The following is a 20,010-nucleotide window of genomic DNA, read 5'->3' as shown; positions in this document are numbered from 1 at the left end:
TTTAGAGCACCACTCCTCTGTACTTACCTGTTCACACACCTGTCCCATGCTTTAGAGCACCACTCCTCTGTACTTACCTGTTCACACACCCGTCCCATGCTTTAGAGCACCACTCGTCTGTACTTACCTGTTCACACACCTGTCCCATGCTTTAGAGCACCACTCGTCTGTACTTACCCATTTACACACCTGTCCCATGCTTTAGACCACCATGTGTCTGTACTTACCCGTTTACACACCTGTCCCATGCTTGTAGACACTCTTGTCTGTACTTACCCATTCACACACCTGTCCCATGCTTTAGACCACCATGTGTCTGTACTTACCCGTTTACACACCTGTCCCATGCTTTAGACCACCATGTGTCTGTACTTACCCGTTTACACACCTGTCCCATGCTTTAGACCACCATGTGTCTGTATTTACCTGTTCACCCACCTGTCCCATGCTTTAGACCACCATGTCTGTACTTACCTGTTCACCCACCTGTCCCATGCTTTAGACCACGTGTCTGTACTTACCTGTTCACCCACCTGTCCCATGCTTTAGACCACCATGTGTCTGTACTTACCTGTTCACACACGTCCCATGCTTTAGACCACAATGTCTGTACTTACCTGTTCACACACGTCCCATGCTTTAGAGCATAATGTGTCTGTACTTACCTGTTCACCCACCTGTCCCATGCTTTAGACCACCATGTGTCTGTACTTACCTGTTCACACACCAGTCCTACTCTTTAACCAACACCCTGATGTGTTTACAATCTGTTCAGATCTTTAAGAATAAATCCCATGCAAAGCACTCTGGTCAGTGTAGTCTCTGAGTTTAAAAACTTCAATGTTTGTAAATGAGGCAAGTCTGACTCCTTACCAGGGGGACCTCTTAAACTGAAACGGAAACAAAAATCCTAAAAATCAGACATTTTGCTTCCATTGACACCAAAACCAAGGACACGGACAGCCGACTCGCGTATCATAAGATCTTTTATCACACTAAACAAAAGTAAAAACAAAAGAAAAAAACTCAAAATAAATGAAAGCGTGGTTATATATACAAGATCATATATATCAGTGAACAAAAGGCCAAAGGGAAATGCTCAGGACTGTAAGGGGCCTGTGCGTGTATGTGCAGGTCCTGCCCCCTGGTGGTAACACATGGCACTGCATTCCTAATGCAGAACTGAACTCCACTCTCCACAGCACCAATACAAATCTGCCTGCTCAAAATCGCAATATAAATAAAAAATAAAATACATATATATAGTTTTGCTTGTGAATTGTGGATATTATATTGATAAGAAGAAAAAAAAAAACTCCTTCCTAAAATAACATTATTGCTTCCCCCACCCACCCACCACAGGCACTCTCGGTATTCTCACCCCTCCCCCATTCCCCCCAGATAACCCAGGGGTCACTGCGTCCTCCTAAAGGGTTCTTGGGACACTGTATAAAATTTAAAATGGGGGGTCAGCTCCAACCCTACAGACCTCACAGCCTAGGTCCAATAGGGCTAAGACAGTATGGCCCACAGGGTAGGACACTTGGATGTAGGACAGGATGCTAAGACATAAGACAGGACACTAAGACGTAGCATAGGACACCAAGACCTAGGATAGGACAATAGGACATGGGGGGTGTGGTGATCCATCAATCCAGATCAATGTATCGGTTCAAAGGGCAACAATTCGGTCCAATCGATACAACGTGGATAAATCCATATTGTTATCACTCATGGCAAAAAAAATTTTTATATGTCCATAATCTTACAGCAGTTTGCTCTTTAGCGACACCGCCATCATCATAATTTACGTTTCCGTCTTGACCTCATGATCACTCAGACATTTTGGCTGTATGTGTATATTGTAAACAGGATTGCATCAGCTGGATCATACGTACTGATAATTTCCAACTATACTGGATCGTTTTGGATTTTCCAAATATCGAAACATCGCTTGAAGAATCAAAATGGCGTCCAATCACGGCAAAGCCTGAAGTTTGCACTCTGATAGGACGTCTGATAGGACATGTGACTGAAAGTGGCTTTTCCCCTCACAGCCTGTAACAGCAGCCAGGAGGGAAGAGCCAATCAGTCGAGGTTAGCCCTCTCCTGCACTGTCTGATTGGTACACACACCCTAAGACTCTAACTTCCTGTTTCAGAACTGTTGGTGAGATATGGGTGGGGCTAAGGCTGACTGGGAACCGGGGTGTTTCAGTAACCAATCCAAAACACTAACGCTACCACTAATGACAATAAAAAAAAAAAATACAAAAATACCTTCCTGAAAGCTGCCCTTCCATCATGGGAAAAAAAACGAGTTAAATCATAAAATGGACGCCCCACAGTCAACGAGCCCTGCTGCAGGACCGCTCTGTCCTGCGGTGAAATTATGATCGATTGACCAGCAATTCCAAAAGGGTTCCTAAATCAGCCACGAGACACACGCGTGCTACAGAGGCCCCTCTGGGTCTCTGAGATCCCAACATCAGTCACGAATACAGGACAGAAATCCTCCTTAAGGGGGATCTAAGGGGAACGCGGTCATTTAAAATACTCACGTAGCTCCATAGAAGCCCCCGCCGTTGTGTTCTGGCTCGCACGCAGACGCGGCAGGTAAGAGCTCGTTAAACTGCACAGCTGGGTGTGATGTATAACGAGAGCGCGCTCTGGGGCAAACTACTTACCGGAACTGCCCCGGGAGGAGGCATTTTAACCATAAGGAGGGGCAATAACGGAGCTCACACACAACAGTGCACAGCCTGAGGCTAGCAGGCTAACACCACGGTTCGCTACTGAAGGTTACCCTGCGTTGTCCAGAGTTACCGGGTTGCCAGAGGCATCGTGACTCAGGTGCTTTCTGGCAGACCCTGCCAGGTGCAGACAGATGACGAGCCCATCAGCTCAAGGGGTTCTCACATTGTGCTAAGCCAATCAAAGCCACCGACTTTGCAAACGGCAACAGAGATTGGGAGAAAACGGTGGCCATGTTTCAGTCTAAATCCCCCGTCTAAGAGGAGAGTCCAGGTCCAGCAATCCCCCTCCCCCCTTTTAGGAGGACTCCTGACCCGTAAATCCCCCCCTCAGGAGGAGTCCTGGTCCATGCTGCAGCCCAAGGCCTCGATGTCGTTGCTGATGTCCGAGATCATGCGGTCCCACTCGTCGCCCCCGGAGGGCGCCAGCCGCTCCTCGCCGTCCTCCCCGGCCTGGCTGCCGTTGGCGGTGGAGCCGGAGGCGGAGCCCATGGCCCGGCGGTACCGCCCGAAGCTGTCCGTTATGATGCCCCGCCCATCCTTCACGCCGATCGTCTCCAGGAAGTTCTCGAAGTGCTGGCTGTCCTTCTCCGGGATGAAGGGCCTCAGGCCTGCAGAGAGAGAGAGAGAGAGAGAGGAGAGAGTGACAGAAAGAGAGAGAGAGAGCACGAGTGAGAGAATGAAAGGAACAGAAGAAGAATAGAGGAAGAAAGGAGATGGAGGAGAATAGAAGGAAAATGAAGCCTGTAAAATGGCGGAAGAGCACAATAAGTGTAGCTCACAATGATCAATTTAAATTCTACAGGATGGCCCCAGTGAGCAGTGAACCCGATGGTGGTGTGTGTGTGTGGCAGGGCGGTGTGTGTGTGTGTGTGTGTGGGCGGTGCGGCAGCCTCACCCAGCAGCAGGAACTTCCTGCTGTCGCCGTACAGCTGGCGCAGGTTGATGCAGAACTCGTGGATGGAGGAGCCGTCCCGGTACTCGTGCAGCAGCATGGCGAACTGCTGGATCTCCTGAGAGGACAGCTTGGTGCGCAGCTGCAGGAGGGAACCAGGAGCGCCCAGGGTCAGGGCACAGAGACACACAGCACACAGGGACTAAAACTAGTTTTTATTGTGTGTGTGTGTGTATTGCATTTGTGTGTGTGTGTTGTGTGTGTCCGTGTATATGTGGGTGTATGTATGTATCTGTGTGTGTATGTGTGTGTGTGTATACGGTATGTGTGTGTGTGTGTGCATACAGTATTTGTGTGTGTGTATACAGTATGCGTGTGTGTGTGTGGATGTGTGCAGTGCGCGTGTATATGCGGGGTCCGGCCAGTAGGGGGCGCACCGTGGTCATGTAGTCCTGCAGCAGCTCAGCGGCGGTGGTGCTGAGCTCCCCCTCGCTCACGGTCTTAGTCTGAGGAGACGCCGGGTTGGAGGAGGACGAGGAGGGGGGGGAGTTACCCCCCCCATCCAGACACCCAGGGAAGGAGCTGGAGCAGGAGAAAGAGGGGGGGCAGAGAGACAGAGAGAAAGAGGGGAAAGAGAGAGAGAGAGGGGGAGGGAGAGGGATGCTAATTAAACATGGTTTAGCTTAGGATGTCAGCAGGCTATCATGTATGAAGACTTGGTGTAATCACACGTGCGTATATTTAAGCAGAGCCCCCCACAGGGCAGTCAAACGCTGGCTGTACTTACAGAGTACTCGCTTCCGTTTCAAACGGCTCCTTAACATCCACTTTGCTGGAGGAATCATCTGAATCATAACAGAAAACCTTCATAAACATCACATCTACCAGAGCAATCCACAAGCTACAGATTGCTCAACTACCTCAACGACTGACCTCCAAATACAACAGCCCTTCCTAAACAACTGACCACTGCTCAGAGATGTGTATGTACAGCAGTCACCACTGCAGAGAGAGAGGTGTCTGTACTGCACAGAGAGAGGTGTCTGTACATCAGAGAAATATGTCTGTACTGCACAGTGAGGTGTCTGTACTGCACAGAGAGAGGTGTCTGTGCTGCACTCACCACTGTAGAGTGAGAGGTGTCTGGTGGGAGTAGACGCTCCATCGAATATGGCCCTGTCTAAGAAGTCGATGGTGGACTCCGTGTAAACGATCTGGAAGACCTGACTCAGGAGCATACACAGCTCCTCAGCAGCAGCCTGGAGAGGGAGTGGCACCGCAGTCAGAGTGCGTGTGTAATAGACAGGAAATACATTTATAAACAGAGCCAAAGGGCACAGAAATATATCTGAACATTACCACATGTAAGAAAGCTGTGTGAGTCTGTGTGTGTGTGTGTGTGTGTGTGTGTGTATGCGCGTGTGAGTGTCTGCCTGTGTGTGTGTGTGTGTGTGCGTGTGTGTGTGTATGTGTGTGAGTGTGTGTGTGTCTGTGTATGTGAGTGTGTGTAGTGAGTGTATAGTGTATGTGTGTATACTGTATGTGTGTGTAGAGTGTGTATAGTGTGTATGTGTGTATACTGTATGTGAGTGTGAGTGTATGTGTATGTGTATGTCTATAGCCGATGTGTGTGTACACACTGCACCTTGTTCTCCACAGCGAGCACCAGCAGGCTGCAGAGCTCCAGCAGCACGGCTCCAGTCTCAGTCAGGCAGCTCAGCGCTGGGGACTTAGACCCCTCTGCACCGGCACTGGGGCTCGGCGACGCCCCCGGCTCCTGGGCTGCACACAGGTCAAAGGTCAAAGGTTAACCGTGCCAGTCTTCCAATGCTAATCACAAATCTCTTAGCACTACAATTATATGGAGAGGGGGGCAGGGCAGCAGTGAGGCTGGTGGCAGGGTGGGCGGGGCAGAGCGGGGTTTTGGGCGTGGCAGAGATGGGTTGTGGACGGGCAGAGCGGAGTTGTGGGCGGGGCAGAGAGCAGGGTTGGGGGCAGGGCAGAGAGCAGGGTTGGGGGCGTGGCAGAGCTGGGTTGTGGGCGGGGCAGAGAGCAGGGTTGGGGGCAGGGCAGAGAGCAGGGTTGGGGCGGGCAGAGCTGGGTTGTGGGCGGGCAGAGAGCAGGGTTGGGGCAGGGCAGAGAGCAGGGTTGGGGGGGGGCAGAGCGGGTTGGGGCGGGGCAGAGAGCAGGGTTGGGGGCAGGGCAGAGAGCGGGTTGGGGGTGGGGCAGAGGCTGGGTTGGGGGCGGGGCAGAGAGCAGGGTTGGGGGCAGGGCGAGAGCAGGGTTGGGGGCGGGCAGAGCTGGGTTGGGGGCGGGGCAGAGAGCAGGGTTGGGGGCGGGGCAGAGAGCAGGGTTGGGGGGGGCAGAGAGCAGGGTTGGGGGCGGGGCAGAGAGCGGGTTGTGGGCGGGGCAGAGAGCAGGGTTGGGGGCGGGCGGTTGCAAGAGGCAGGGTTGGGAGGCGGGGCAGAGCAGGGTTGGGGCGGGGCAGAGCTGGGTTGTGGGCGGGCGAGCGGAGGTCCAGCTGGGCGTGGCAGAGCTGGGATTGGGGCGGGCAGACGGAGTTGGGGCGGGGCAGAGAGCAGGGTTGTGGGCGGGGCAGGCGAGCAGGGTTGGGGGCGGGGCAGAGAGCAGGGTTGGGGCGGGGCAGAGCTGGGTTGTGGGCGGGCAGAGCGGAGTTGGGGGCGGGGCAGAGAGCAGGATTGGGGGCGGGGCAGAGCGGAGTTGTGGGCGGGGCAGAGCTGGGTTTTCGGCGGGCAGAGCTGGGTTGGGGGCGGGGCAGAGAGCAGGGGGGGGCGGGGCAGAGAGCAGGGTTGTGGGCGGGGCAGAGCGGAGTTGTGGGCGGGGCAGAGCGGAGTTGTGGGCGGGGCAGAGAGCTGGGTTGTGGGCGGGGCAGAGAGCAGGGTTGGGGGCGGGGCGTACCCGTTTTGAACACCACCAGGTGCAGCGAGTCGTCGCGGATGTAGGACACGGCGGCGATGTCGTGGATGGGCACGCGCAGGATGATGTCCTCGCCGTCCCTCCACACCAGCTTCACGTTGTACGCCGACAGGCTGACCACAGCGTCCAGCTCCGCCGTCAGCTGACCCGGGATCTGGTGGCATTTCTGCCGGGGGCAGGGCATTTCCTGTCACATGACCGCTCTCAGAGCACAGCTCAGGTTCGAGGGTGTTAAGCAGGGGTGGTCCTGGGGGGCCAGTGTGCGATTGCAGGGATTCAGGCGACACAGACGCTGAGATCTACTGCAGTTTACCGCTCACACAGACCAGCACTGCACACTGGAGCAGCACCAGCACCAGAGCACATCACTCTGAGCAGCTCAGAGATACTGAGGAGGCACAGAGAGGGTGAGTAACTGAAGGAGAAAGAAGGGGAGAGCAGGGCACAATAACAGAAGAGGAGTGGAGGAGAAGGTCCGAGTAGCTGAAGAGGAGGAGGAGGAGAAGAGGAGTAGGTTAGAGTAACTGAAGAGGAGTAGGAAAGGGACAGGAGTAGGCCTCACCCTGGCGTTGTCGATGAGCTGCAGGACCTCTGTGCGACTGGACGGGTTCAGGTACCCCGGGACTGAGGTCAGCTGCCCTAAATACTGCAGCCACAACACAAACAATACTCTGAGCATACTGAAACACACAATACTCTCAGCACACTGTAACACACAATACACTGAGCACACTAACACACAATACTCTCAGCACACTGTAACACACAATACTCTCAGCACACTGTAACACAATACTCTCAGCATACTGTAACACAATACTCTCAGCACACTGTAACACACAATACTCTCAGCACACTGTAACACAATACTCTCAGCATACTGTAACACAATACTCTCAGCACACTGTAACACACAATACTCTCAGCACACTGTAACACACAATACTCTCAGCACACTGTAACACACAATACTCTCAGCACACTGTAACACACAATACTCTGAGCACACTGTAACACACAATACTCTCAGCATACTGTAACACACAATACTCTCAGCATACTGTAACACAATACTCTCAGCATACTGTAACACAATACTCTCAGCACACTGTAACACAATACTCTCAGCATACTGTAACACAATACTCTCAGCACACTAACACACAATACTCTGAGCACACTAACACACAATACTCTCAGCAACCGTAACACAATACTCTCAGCATTCTGTAACACAATACTCTCAGCACAGTGTAACACAATACTCTGAGCACACTGTAACACACAATACTCTCAGCACACTGTAACACACAATACTCTCAGCACACTGTAACACACAATACTCTCAGCACACTAATGCAACACAATGCTCACACTACAACAACGCTCAAAGTGCACCAGCACAATGCTCACATTGCAACAGAACAATCTCACACCATAACGCAACACTCACGTGTACTAAAAACACACTAATAAGAGCGAGCGCTCAGCGGTAGCGCTCGGCCGCAGGGGGCGCCGGTACCTTGACCTCCTTCTCGATGTAGTCGTTGAGCAGGATGTCGGGGTCGACGCGGTGGTCCGGCAGGGACAGCGGGACCGTGTGCAGCGCCCGCCGTTCCGTCAGCTTCTCCGGGGCCTTCTTGTCCCGCCCCTTCTCCCCTTTCAGGAAGACGCGCTTGAACGGCGACACGATGCCAGGCTGCAGGGGGCGACAGAGAGACCGCGCCGCCGCAGCGTTACAGCGTCCAATCAGACACAGCTCACAGCACAGCGCTTAAATATTACTGCATTCAATATTAGCATATTATTTAAATATTACAGCATTCAAAATTAACATGTTATTTAAATATTACAGCATTCAATATTAACATGTTATTTAAATATTACAGCATTCAAAATTAACATGTTATTTAAATATTACAGCATTCAAAATTAACATGTTATTTAAATATTACAGCATTCAAAATTAACATGTTATTTAAATATTACAGCATTCAATATTAACATGTTATTTAAATATTACAGCATTCAAATTAACATGTTATTTAATATTACAGCATTCAAAATTAACATGTTATTTAAATATTACAGCATTCAAAATTAACATGTTATTTAAATATTACAGCATTCAATATTAACATATTATTTAAATATTACAGCATTCAAAATTAACATGTTATTTAAATATTACAGCATTCAGTCAATATCACAGTTCAATCAATATTACAGCATTGAATAATAACATATTGAAATATTACAGTATTCAGTCAATATCACATTGCACATTAGTTAATTATATTCCAATAATCCCAATATTACTTCTGAATAATTCCACAGCAAAGGGTTGATATTAAGAATACTTAATAGTCAACGGAATCAAAATACTTCAAAAACAATAACAAAAAACAATGTTGGTTTACGTCAGCAAGTTTCAAGACAACCCTCTCACATCATATCTAACCACAAACCCCAGACACACGCACACACACACACAACTACCCCAGACACACACACACACACACAACTACCCCAGACAGACACACACACACACACACACAACTACCCCAGACACACGCACACAACGCTGTCACAAACCCCAGACACACACACACAACTACCCCAGACACACACAAACACACACACAACTACCCCAGACACACGCACACAACGCTGTCACAAACCCCAGACACACACACACACACACACACACACAACTACCCCAGACACAAGCACACAACGCTGTCACAAAGCCCAGACACACACACACAACTACCCCAGACACAAGCACACAACGCTGTCACAAACCCCAGACACACACACACACACACACACACAACTACCCCAGACACACGCACACAACGTTGTCACAAAGCCCAGACACACACACACACACACAACTACCCCAGACACACGCACACAACGCTGTCACAAAGCCCACACACACACACACACACACACACACACAACTACCCCAGACACAAGCACACAACGCTGTCACAAAGCCCAGACACACACACACATACACAACACTGTCACAAACCCCAGACACACACACACACACAACGCTGTCACAAACCCCAGACACACACACACAACTTCAAGAGAGGTAAGAAACTTGAGGACAGCTGGCTGTTCATCCTGGCCAGGTGACACCAGACTGAACACAGAGCAGAAACACAACAGCACTGACCACAGCATAGGAACACCGCAGCACTAAACATAGCAGCACAGAACACAGAGCAGAAGTGACCTAAGCGTTTAGGAGTGACCTCCTTTCCTTCCTCTTATCTCTCAAACAGGAGCTGCAAACAGCCACAGCACCTGATACACAACCCATCCACCTGATACAGCCCTTTCACCTGACACGCACTCACAGCTGACACTGCAGTCACACATGAAACAGCACACTCGCACGCTGCCTTAGACCTCCGCGAAGCCGCAGAGCTGCAGCGCTACTGCAGAAATACCCAGCCGCACGCAAACATGGAACGGGAGGAGGCGTGAAGCTAACGCTAGGCTAACACCAGGCTAACGCTGGGCTAACACCAGGCTAACGCTAAAGTGCTAAAGCTCGGAGCAGAAGCCTCTCCCGGCAGCGGCGGGTCCTACCTCAGCCTCCATGAAACCTCATACGGGGCCTGAAATATGCAGGAGCGGGCGGGGCCAGGGCGGGGGCCGGGAGCCGGAGCTGGAGCCGTGTGGAGCAGAGAGAGGGTCCGCGTGCGCAACACTCGCTCCTGACTGTATGCTAACACAGACTCCTCCTCCTCCCCCCACCCCCTCCCGCCCTCGCTCTCTCGCGAAACAGGAAGAGCAGCCACCACCACTTCCTGTAACGATGCTCACTGCCTGCTCCTCTTCACAGACACAGCTGTGCAGCGACAGCCTGCCTGCCCCCCCCCCCCCACCATTCAATCACACCCAGCCGGAAACTCACCCGGAGCTCCCTTTAAAAACACGGAGTGCAATTACAAACACTACATACGACAGGGAAATACCAAACAGAACGATGAATGCGCAAAACTGAAAGCAACTCCACAAAACACAAGAGTGTGAGTTTTAAAGCTGGCGAGAGCTCGTTCCTCAAGTGTTAAACGACACACTAAAGTACTTTTTTTACATTTATTGCACAAAAATGGGCGCGCGTCATTTTGTTTCATTTCACTGTTCCATCCGTAATTTACTGCCCTCGATGAACCTAGCCCATATTATAAATGTGAAATTCTCCACCCGTTCCATTTCAGAATGAATGTGACTAGTCTCCCACCCGATCCCAGGTGAGTTTTTTTTTTTTTTTTAAACCTGTATCACGTGACCATGACACCTGACAGCACGCGAGCAGACAGTAGGGTCATGAGGACATTAATGTGTCACCACCATCTGTACCTGTAACTCGAGAGTCGAGTGCAGCACGGGCGCCCTCTGCTGGACAGCTGACAAACTGACATCGAGTTTAACAATCACAACTTGGAACACAACTTCCAAAAGCCGTACCAAACAGTGCTCCACTGTGATTTGTGCGAAGGTTTAGCAAAAACAACACCTGATCAATCATGACTTTGACTGGAGGACGAAGAGTCTTGAAATTAAATACAAAATGAACTTATTTATGAATGAAAAAACACTTATCCCCCCCCCCAAGATGCTCAAGTGACCAGTAGACTTGAATGGGCTCAGGAGCGAGTATGAAAGCATGTGCACCAGCGCCACCTGGTGGTCACAAGTGTCCTACGCCACCAACACAGGAGTGATTTTTGAAGAAGCACAGTAAATATCATTGCATTTAGCATAAATCTACCGGAGGGAAATCCTATTCCTACAGAACAACTGTAGCTTGTCTTCTGAGCCAAAGTAATTGGATATTTAAAAGGTCTCACACTGTATGAGGATATGTGATGAAATCGAGCACAGGTTTACACTGGGACATTACATGGGAATACCAAGACCGTCTACCTAAAATACCTTTTCTGAATGCAAAGTTATTTAAGTTATCGTTTTCTATGTTAATTTATAACTGCAATTACTACAGTAAACAACACAGGCAACAGGAAGAAATAGTATATATATTATTATATTATACTATGCAAATATGTTATTTTAATATTTGAACTTAGTGTATAAACAGAAAACTTATCAGAATTCTTTTTAAAAGCACAAAGCTGTGCAAAACCTTGACGAAACACTTAACTTGGCTACTTAAGGGGCAACAGCACAGGTAGTGCTGTAGTCTGTTAAAACTAAACAAAGCCAGTTTATCTCTGAATTCCCATTGCGGGAGTATTTAGCCTCATCATCAGCATCTCCAAAACCTAAACTCTTTTGACAGCTGAGTTGGGCCTTTTTACTGCCCAGTTCATTTACGAGGCGGGAGGGGGGTGACTTAGACAATAGCAGACTCAACTGACAAGCAAATGGGCAGGCAAGCCATATTCAGAAACTAGAAAGGGCGACGTCACCCACGCATCTAGCCGGTGTTAGTGAAAAGAAGCTCGTTGCCACGGCATTGTTTTGTTTTGCTTTGCTGGAGTTCCGGAGACGCGAATGACACTTCTCGTGGACAACAACGAACGGACAAAGCGCTATGACACCAGTTGAGCCAGTCCACAGTCTTACAGTACTGCAAGTGGAAATATTATTTAAAATGTGACGCACATAAAACTAGCGTTAGCTTGATACGCAGGAGAACATTGTCAGTTGAAGGTTAGCGCCCAGCATTAGCCTTCGGAATCTGGCCAGCTACCAAGCTAACGGTAGCTAGCTTTAATGCTAGCTCCCTATAATGTAAATCAAGGCGCCCCCGCTAGCCAGCTAGCAACTCGCTATTCAGCCCTTGAAATAGTCGGCAAAGTCACCTTTTTTGCTTTTTTCACATCATCCTCCATGTCTATCCGAAGATCCTCGTCATTGTGGATTCAAGGGATGTGGCGTCGGATCTCTCCGTGTTACTGGCATCGCTGCGCCGCCGCCGATACACAATTCAGCCCCACTTTCCCGAGAGCAAAACACCGGACCCGGGCAGGCACAAGAGCGGAGATTACTCACGAACTTCAACTTCCGTCTGCTTTCATCACTAGCTCTACTGCGAGTCTTTATTGTCTCCCAGTAATCGGGACCTTTTTTACATTCAGAAAACGCGGTAATTCAAACATGAGGAGTTTTCAAAGTGGGGTAAAAACATCACCAACTTTTCAATCCTGCCGCCATTTTGGGCGTAGAGCGATATCCCAGCATGCATCGCGCTGGAGAGACTTTTTTCTGTCGCGCGCTGCGCTCCCAGGTGACAGGACCAGTACATGACAGGTTACAGTAGAGCAAGTTGCCCATCAAACCAGTAAAAATAAAGTCACACAATTTCCCCAAATCACAGTTTATGAAAAGCATGTTTAAAATTTCCATGCGTTTTTGGAAAAAATATGTAAGTACTGGTTAATAGTCTGACATTGCTACCCAAACAAATGTAGAAAAACCAAATACACTTATTTTGGGATCTGTGGTGGGTGGCTTATCCTTTATTGGGCACATGGCGATGTCGAGGGGGTAAAACAAGATATCACAGTGCGAGAACTCAGCGTTTACTGCTATATAGATATGTCGCATCTGTCTATCGTTAAGGACATTTATTGATACCTCTGTTGATTAGAAATAGCCATATGTGTTTGTGTTTTAGGAAGTTTGCATTTGTTTGTTGTGTTTTAACAAGTAGCTATATCTTTATTTTTCTTATGCAGGGTTAATTCCAAAAAATACAGAACAATAGTGATTTGGAGCGTGCAGGAGCGTTTTGTGTTGTGAAATCAGTAGCAAATGTTCTTGAATCTCACTTCTACTTTTCATCTATTATTCAAATAAACCTTTTTCATGTTAAAATTCAAAATCTGCACATCCATTTCCATTGCAGAAAAATATATATTTAAAAAGAAACGCCACACAGAATATAATAAAATGAATTGTTTATATTTTTCATTTCAGTCACAACATTATAATGTATTAAAATGGAAAGATACAAAATTGAAATAAATACTGTCTGATTCATGTATAAATCATATCTCTTTGTCCAGGTGAACTGAGTAAGTACATGTTTTTTTTCATTGTTTTCATTACCAAAACCTCTGATATTTTCATCATAGCAATTCTCGCAGAAAAAATATAACAAAAGAAAAAAACAACAATCATAATCATGTTATCAGTTTTGTTATGAAAATTATGCTAGGTTCAATAAAAATACATGACTTGGTAGGTAAATAAATGTTCTGTAATCCCTTTCTCGTAATGTACAATTGAAGAAGAACGCATAAATCAGGAGATTAATATTCCAATCAGTCATTCTGTGTAATTTTTTTTTTGTGTGCAGTAGATACATTCATTATTGTCCCAAAGGAAGACAGTCTCAGATTAAACTCTAGTAAAATGGAGAGTGATGCACATGTCACATGACAGGAAACAGGAAGTTACAACCAGGCAAAAAAAATAATAATAATAATGAAAAAGACACTGATTGATGGGAATTCAGATACAATAATTTTTGACCCTTTTTCTTCTTTCTCTCTCCACGCAGAACATGTCTGTTAACAGACAATTAACTGCACAACTCCTGCTTAAGTTATTCACCATTAGGTGCTTTAAATACAGCACTCAGTGCCAGATTGATACTGTGGATCGTCAGGAATGTATCATTTGAGAGGTGTCGGATTGGGAGTGTGTTTAATCTCTTCTTCTATGAAGCTGAATTTAAAGTCCATGTGTGTCTAACACACAGACTCAGATGCAGTACATTCAGTATCTCACATACTGAATTCATAACTGGCCATGTAATACAGGAAGTATTTTTTAGTCATAAAATACAGTCTAATTGTGGGTAATTTCCATAGAATAAATACAAGCTTATTTAAAAAAATGACATACAAGCTGCTGATGACCCATATGTCCGGGTCATGATGTCACAAACGTAAGAGAAGAGACTGTGCTCGGTATTTGAGGGCAAGTAGCTATACAAACAGCACATTGGCAAATCGCCTAAAAATAGCACGCTAGTTGGCTGGCACTGTACAGCCTGCTTTAAAGAAAATTTGTGTTATTTCTCCAGTGGTCATTCAGCCTATATGGGTAGAAAGGCTTGCACTAAACGGATCAATGCATTTATGTATTTTATGCATAAATGATAGGACAAAGAAGGCCAATTGGTAAATTACTACTGCAACTGCCAAAAAAAACATTGCAACAATGTTGCACATTCTTTACATTCATGAGGATTTGCTTAGTTTTTACCTCTAAGATTTACATATTTAAAGCAACAGGACATCGGCTGCACCTCACAGTGTGAAACACGTTCAGGTCTCACGCTGTTTCACCCGTCTATTTCTGTGTGTTCAGGCCACAGATCAGTTGGAATAGATGGAGGATTTAGACTATAAGAAATTAGTTTTTTTTAATTAAATGACTTGACTTGACTTTTTGTAAAAAAATGAATAAAAACCGCAAAAATGGATGTAATTCCAAAGTAAATTAGTAGTAATGGGGTAACGAGTGGGTAGTGCTAATAAACCAAAGAACAAAAGATTCTGCATTTTTATTGCTCCTCTTTTAGTCTTCTTGTACAGTGCCCTCATGATGCCCTTAAGATGTCCTGATGTCATTTCATAGGTCAGGTAGGTTTCTGCGTTTGGTTTTATTTCTGAGTTCCACTCCTTTTTCATTAACTTCCCAAATTTAACTTAATTCCCAGCGTCATAGAGGAATACGGGCCCTAGATGTCCCATGTGACATGTCTGGGCCAATCGCAGATGCGTGTCCTTACAGTACAAAGAGAAAATCGCATGTCACGACTGAAGTTTATTTAGCACCAAGCTATGTGTTCAGATGTGATTTTGTCAGTCTTTCGAACAGTGCTGTATTTAAAAAAGAGATCAATAAAGATGTTATGCAATCTTTTTTGCAATGATGATACTGTAGCCAAAGAGAAAATTACATGAATTTCTGAAATATCATAAGCTAATAAGTGCAACATGTCCCTGCATACTGGGAAGTAAAAAAAACCATACACACAAAATATTTTAAATGTAAATTTTGTATGAGTAAATGTTTTTCTTAAAGGGTAAAGTAATGAACCAACCATAAGCATTTTTACCACTTTTGTCATTCATACAGACAGCTAGTTTTCCGGTAAAATGAAAAAAAAAAAAAAAACCTCAATCTTTTTTTATTGAAGGTGATCAGTGGGTCGATTAAGTAGACTACTGAACAATGCAATGCAAGGGTGTTCACAGGGAGGGTGTTGAACTTGCTGTGGGTCCAGAGTAAAAACTGAAAAAAAGGAAAGAACTGGGTGATGAAGACGATGATGAAGACAGACACCTGACGAATGGGGGTCGATGAAGGAGAAAAAGAATCCAAACCACTCCTTTCACAGAAGAGCTCAACGACAATTCTCATCTTAACCATGCAAGAGTACACAAACATCTTAACTAGAGTTTTTCAATGTATTTTTTAAAAAAGATATTTAAAATGTGTTTCAAAACACTGACATTATGCATTTCTGTTAATTACATCAGTTAAAGACACAGCCATCATTCGACTGGCAGATACGCAACACATCATTTACATTTTTGATTTTTATACAGAATCCGGACAACACAACATTACACAATCCGAGAAAACAGGTTTTTCATCATTATTCTTCATTTGTTTTGAATATAACTGTGAACTTAATAAACAAATTAACAAAATCAGCAATAGAAGACATCGATCAGTGCAAATTATATCAAACATGACCTGAAAATAAATTACTATGACCTAAAACGCTCCAAAATAACAGATAAAAAAGATTTCCAGTCACAGTACTCATTAAAATGGCCTAAAATTAGCTTGACAATGAATGACTATATATTCATATATTTTATTCTCTTTTTTAAAAGCTGAAGAACACCAAGACAGCAAACACAGCAAGGTATAGATGTAGTATAAAAACACAAAATAAAAATCCTGCTGCCACATATTTTCTAATTCATTTGTTTTTTCTCTCTCAAATAAATATCTTTTTGGGGAAATGTAGTTTAATATAATAATATTCAGTAATAAGCGTCACTTAACAACCCAAAATCACCTCCACGAGAATGAGCACTGTAGTTAGGTACTATTAATGCTTCTAAAATAATTAGGTGTCTAATGTTCTTTTAAAAAATGTTAATTATGTTTTTGTACCTTTATAGCCAAATGTTAATTGTCATCAGACAAGAACACGCTTGTGTTTAATGAAAAAAAAACCCATTGATTTTCAAAAATATTAAATTCTTGCTGAATTTATAAACTGAGCTTAATGTTTGTAAAATGTTTTGACTTGTAAAACCTTGAGAATATAGTGGGCAGAGTCGATGGGGAAATCTGCCTTTTTATGCATTTACAATTTATTATTTATTTTCTTTTGGAGCAGTTCTTAGTTGACAAAATGTCACACTATCTCACCAAAATGTAAACCAGTGTATTTAGTGGTGACTCACGTCACAAAAATGATGCATGTTTAATGTAAGTACTTCTCAATTCAAATTTGGAAAAAGTCCACATTTGCGATCAGATTGAATTTGGCCCAAAATCTGACTGAGAAAGTATCTGAATGATGCGTAACTGTTTTTCCTTAGGCGTGATGCATTCGTGTGTGTGTGTGACTAAACTTTGCCGTAAACAGGGTATTAGAGATGTAATTCTATCATAATTTCTAATTATGTTAAAGTTATTCCCAACGACAATACAAAAATAGACAAACAAAGCTACAATGTTGTCTGTAATGACTTTAGATAGCTGGATTTCATGGTATAGAACCAGAGTGAGTATTGAGTGATAGATGAAGACTAGCTGTCTGTAAAGACACGTTTTTTTGTAAACTGCCACCCACATGCACTTTTGGTGCTTGTGGTCCTGAATGAGATTATTTAAATTACATATATATATAAGGGAATGAAAAGAGCCAGATCCTGAGCTACAGGAAGTGGTGTAATCATCAGGCTGTGACACTGTTACTGTGAAACTATTCGGCACACAACAGAGTGATGTCACCCTTCCCAACCGTAAAGTCAGGTGGCAAATGGCGCACTGTAACGGTTTGAACATGTTTACACTTTAATTCACTGAGGGATTTTACTGTTTGTATAGAGGGGAGAAAACATCAAAAAAAGAAAACAGTAAAACAGAGAGAACAAGATAAATGGATGGACCTGACAGAGGAGAATCTGGCTATGAAGGAGTGAAAGAGGTGGACATCAGTCACCAGATAACCACATCAGACACCAGCCAACAGTGTCAGACACCAGCTAACAGTGTCAGACACCAGCTAACAGCATCAGACACCAGCTAACAGTATCAGAAACTAGCTAGCAGCATCAGACACCAGCTAACAGTATCAGACACCACTAACAGCATCAAACACCAGCTAACATTATCAGACACAAGCTAACAGCATCAGACACCAGCTAACAGCATCAGACACCAGCTAACAGCATCAGACACCAGCTAACAGCATCAGACACCAGGTAACAGCATCAGACACCAGCTAACAGCATCAGACACCAGCTAACAGTATCAGACACGAGCTATGAGCGAATTGATACCAGTTCATCGTGCTCACAAAAAACTCACACCACTGTGGTCCCTAAAACTGTGTTACATCAATGCTTTATGCATGCAATGCTTTATTAATGTAACACAGTACTCCAACTTTGCGTTGCAGTACTGTGCACCATGGTTTTGTTAACAGGAGTGGTTTCCTTCAGAGTATGGCCATTATCTGCAAACATCCAGCAGACACACACACACACACACACACTCTCAGACAAAGCACAAAAAATAAGGAGAAAATACAACTGTTCTATCAGACAGTGAGAGCAGGAGCCAGTGATGGATGGTAAACTCAGACACACACCACTATAACAAATTAGCGAAAGAAATAGAATTCTCTTGATAAGAAAATGTTTAACAGGGTCTGCTGCTGTGTTGCTGATTTGTTGGCGATTTTGATTTAATTATTTGTTTACGTTTCAAATGATTGATCTGAGAAATCTCACCTTGAACCTGTTATTGAGTAAGCTGCTGTACATATTTTTTGAAGAGTGGAAAAGAGTGTCAGAATTTCAGGAATAATAATAATAATAATAATAATAATAATAATAATAATAATAATAAAACTCATTGCATAGTTGAGTGGTGGCTTTGCATCAAGGTGAGAAAGTGCATTTTGTTTCCTGTTTAAATTAAACATTTAATGTTTTGTTATTTTTTTCTTCTTTTTCTTTACTCTAGGCTGCGTTGGCTGCTGTATTATCTTCTGAAAGGTAGTAACACCAAATATACACACACACTCACATACTCACATACACACACACACACGCGCATGCATGCACACACACACACACTCACAAACACACACACTCACACGCACACACGCATGCTTGGATCAGACTCCCTGTTTACATTGTTCAATCCAGCCATTGTCTTCATGCACTTATTTTTTTTAAACAACCAATAGATTTATATGCACTTCAGTCGTATTTGTTTTAGCACACACAATCTGATTGCGTTTGCCTCTCTTTGTGTCACAGAAAGCACCTAGTGCAGAAATAAACACACATACACACACCATCTGCTCTCTGTCTGTGTGTGTGTTTTTAAATATATGTATTTCCTCATTTTCCCATTTATCTTTTGAGGTAAGAGACGTTCACTGACATGTCACAAAGAGACCAGAGAAGTTAAAATAGATTCACAGTCAAAGCTCAACGTTACAAGCTCAATGTACAGCCTGCAGTCGCCTTTATCAGATGCTCTTGTGGTACTCATTTCTAGGAAATTCCCAGAAAAGGAAAGAAATGTAACAGAAAAAAAAAACAAAAGAACAGAACAGAACAAAAGTTACTTCCTGTGCGAGGGGATGTTTTCGATCTATTCACACGCAGAGCTGAGAAGTCAGCGCATCTGTTCGGAAATATCTCTGAGGCAGTGGCCACTCAGCCAGGGATCACCCAAGATGGCACCCAGCCCAGTTTTGCAGATTTGGTGCTTTTGATTGGACTTGAGATTCTCGCTAAAGTTGTTAACTTTGGCTGCGTGACGCACCAGTAGGCGTTTTTCCCTCTCTGAATGCCTGGGAGCCAGACTGGTAAGCTCCGGATTCTGAAACGCACCGTACGTAACTCAAATTCCCAGAATCCCCCTGGCTCCGAAGCACACTGGCCTTTATTTGCATACTGTCGCCGCCAACCAATCAGAGCAAAGCAAAACTGGCTAAGTAACCATTGCCCTTGTGTAACTACAAATCAAACAAACAGCATTTCTTATGACTGGAAACACCATTAATATATATATTATATGTATATATTTCCTATCAGCTGTATTCACATACATATGTATTCACACATGTGTGCGTAAACACTGAATGTGCCAA

At 45.1% G+C, this 20,010-nt stretch overlaps 1 protein-coding gene and 1 long non-coding RNA gene across 3 annotated transcripts; both read right to left on the bottom strand.

Annotated features, from left to right (window-relative positions):
- Window positions 1-126: 126 nt before the first annotated feature.
- Window positions 127-597, bottom strand: LOC135257701 (uncharacterized). Its single transcript, XR_010330709.1, has 3 exons — window positions 487-597; window positions 289-438; window positions 127-239 (listed from the first exon to the last, which is right to left on the bottom strand). It is a non-coding gene; the product is annotated as an uncharacterized LOC135257701 (long non-coding RNA).
- Window positions 598-968: 371 nt separating this feature from the next.
- On the bottom strand, window positions 969-12,816 carry ccm2 (CCM2 scaffold protein). 2 transcript variants are annotated; one of them, XM_064340719.1, is made up of 10 exons: window positions 12,437-12,816; window positions 8,107-8,283; window positions 7,147-7,230; window positions 6,567-6,750; window positions 5,293-5,429; window positions 4,771-4,906; window positions 4,435-4,492; window positions 4,085-4,229; window positions 3,651-3,789; window positions 969-3,363 (listed from the first exon to the last, which is right to left on the bottom strand). In XM_064340719.1, exons 1-10 carry the CDS (start codon window positions 12,464-12,466, stop codon window positions 3,083-3,085), a joined length of 1,371 nt encoding a protein of 456 aa, XP_064196789.1. In that variant the 5' UTR covers window positions 12,467-12,816; the 3' UTR covers window positions 969-3,082. The 2 variants fall into 2 exon arrangements, with proteins under 2 accessions (XP_064196789.1, XP_064196790.1); XM_064340720.1 differs by lacking the exon at window positions 12,437-12,816 and adding an exon at window positions 10,194-10,351.
- Between the last annotated feature and the right edge of the window lie 7,194 nt (window positions 12,817-20,010).

The sequence above is a fragment of the Anguilla rostrata genome, chromosome 6 (assembly GCF_018555375.3).
Source record: "Anguilla rostrata isolate EN2019 chromosome 6, ASM1855537v3, whole genome shotgun sequence".
NCBI classification, from domain to species: domain Eukaryota; kingdom Metazoa; phylum Chordata; class Actinopteri; order Anguilliformes; family Anguillidae; genus Anguilla; species Anguilla rostrata.
The sequence above is the reverse complement of the archived record's forward strand: the minus strand, read 5'-3'. Positions and strand labels throughout refer to the sequence as shown.